Source organism: Varanus komodoensis, unplaced genomic scaffold (genome assembly GCF_004798865.1).
Source record: "Varanus komodoensis strain SLA01 unplaced genomic scaffold, ASM479886v1 scaffold2, whole genome shotgun sequence".
NCBI lineage: Eukaryota > Metazoa > Chordata > Lepidosauria > Squamata > Varanidae > Varanus > Varanus komodoensis.
In genome coordinates this window covers 27,227,354-27,229,211 of record NW_025335568.1, presented here as the reverse complement: position 1 = coordinate 27,229,211, position 1,858 = coordinate 27,227,354, and the positions used below count along the sequence as shown (strand labels likewise).

The following is a 1,858-nucleotide window of genomic DNA, read 5'->3' as shown; positions in this document are numbered from 1 at the left end:
TCTTTGGAGAAAAGCCCATTAATGTTATTATATTTATAGCACACCATATTCTACATGGGATCTTATGGAAATATTGATCAGTCAAACATTGTCGAATTTTATCCCAAAGATAGCAAAACATAAACAAAATTTAAAAAACACCAAAAACCTCTATTGCAACACATTTCTTAGCAGAGATTAGTTAGAAATTGTGCCTGAAATGGCTGGATAAAACTACAGTCTGCTTTGAGTGGGCAGAGGCGGAGACTGAAACACAGTTTATATTGTAATATCCTTGACTGATTGTATTTTTGAAGATTGTTCTAAAATCAAAAAGATATACATCCCTATATGAATAGTTCTGCAATATGGCATCCAGACACATTAGGCCCCCTCCCCAAATAATATTCCGAAAGTCAATCCCAGGCAGAATGTACATCAGCTGTTATATTACTTCATTCCTCCACAACAGTTGTTCATCTGAAAATAGCTTTCAAATGAAAAGAGGCAACTACAAAAGGATTAGTTACCATAGGCAGCATGATAGCCCCATGAGATTATTTATGGCAGCACACCCAGAGGCAAAGCTGTGTGAGAGTTAATGCTGTAAGATTAAAAAGAAAGGTTAGAGAGTGACACTAGACATGCAGTCGTAACAGGGATTCAGCTCTATACCATTTCTCTGGATTTCCTTCATGATGGCAGATGCTTGCTGCTTCCTCTCTTTGACCATGTCAGAATGTGATAGCATTGTAGTTGTCTGATGTGATTTTCTTGCTAGAGAGGGAGGGAAAGTCTCATTTAATTTTGCTGAGAACCACTTGGCAGTTTGCATTTTAACTTGAATCCTTGGCTAAAGCATTCACTTTTATTCTTTTTTGCAAGTGCTGCATTTTTTTTTTAATTTCAGATACTGGCAAAGCTTTCTTGCACACAGATGTTAGGGAGCATGGTTTACCAACAGTGAATCCAAAACTGCGCAGGACCAGCAGTGCCTTGATGACATTAGACGAACGATGGAACAAGGTGAGATGGACATTCTCACCAATCAATGTAACCAGATAAAATTGGCCTTCTCTCCAAACAATAGGTGAGATGGGCCTTCTCACACCCTTGCATGCATGCCCATCTTCCTATATTCTGGCCAACCCTGCTTAAGCCAACTGACTAATAATTCTCTGTAACATGTTATCCATTTATTGTTGTAAATTAAAAGTCAGAAATTCAGGACAATCAATGTAAGGTTATTTCAGGAAACAGTATACTTACCTTATTGTTCTTGAGAGCAGTGATCCTGATGCTTTGGGTGAAGTTTATGGAGTTTGTTATGAATGGGGGTGACCTGTCCGGTCCAGGATGGTTTCTATGCTTGTTCGTGGGTCTGCATGATGCCTAGTACCGAGACAAACTGGGGACTGACCCTCTTCAAAAAGATTGGCATCTGGCTGACATAAAGCAGTTATTTATAGATGCAAACACTCCAGCCACTCATATCTTCCTGGCGAAAGAAGAGAACAGAAAGGATCCTGCTGCACGCACCACAAAAGCGTGTGCATCTCTTCCACAGCTTATTGAAATACTTGATAGAGCGCACCTTCATGCTTGTACAGCTTGTCCCATCATCACCTTTGAGAAAGCTGATCTCCACATTAGAAGTAGGAGAAAGACATTTTAAAATAAGTTCAATTAAATATCTAGGTAGCAGAGACTATATTTGATGGGATTGGAAGTTTATTGAAAGTTAAAACTTTGCCTTTACGCTGGCTAATGGCTAAAGTTAGTGCCTGCACGACAACTGCACTTACAATTCTGCAGAAATTCTCTGCTGAAAAAATATTTTTTCAGGTCTTCACTTCATACTGGGAGGCGGGGGGATCAG

At 39.5% G+C, this 1,858-nt stretch overlaps 1 protein-coding gene across 1 annotated transcript in view; it reads right to left on the bottom strand.

Moving 5' to 3' along the window:
- MYOZ2 (myozenin 2) overlaps positions 1-1,387 on the bottom strand; it is a 30,096-nt gene extending 28,709 nt beyond the window's left edge. The window contains exons 1-2 of the mRNA XM_044429137.1: positions 1,249-1,387; positions 655-756 (exon numbers count right to left, since the gene is read on the bottom strand). Of these exons, the coding sequence (XP_044285072.1) occupies positions 655-730 (76 nt within the window). The 5' untranslated portion in view covers positions 731-756; positions 1,249-1,387. The remainder of the gene's footprint in view (positions 1-654; positions 757-1,248) is intronic.
- Between the last annotated feature and the right edge of the window lie 471 nt (positions 1,388-1,858).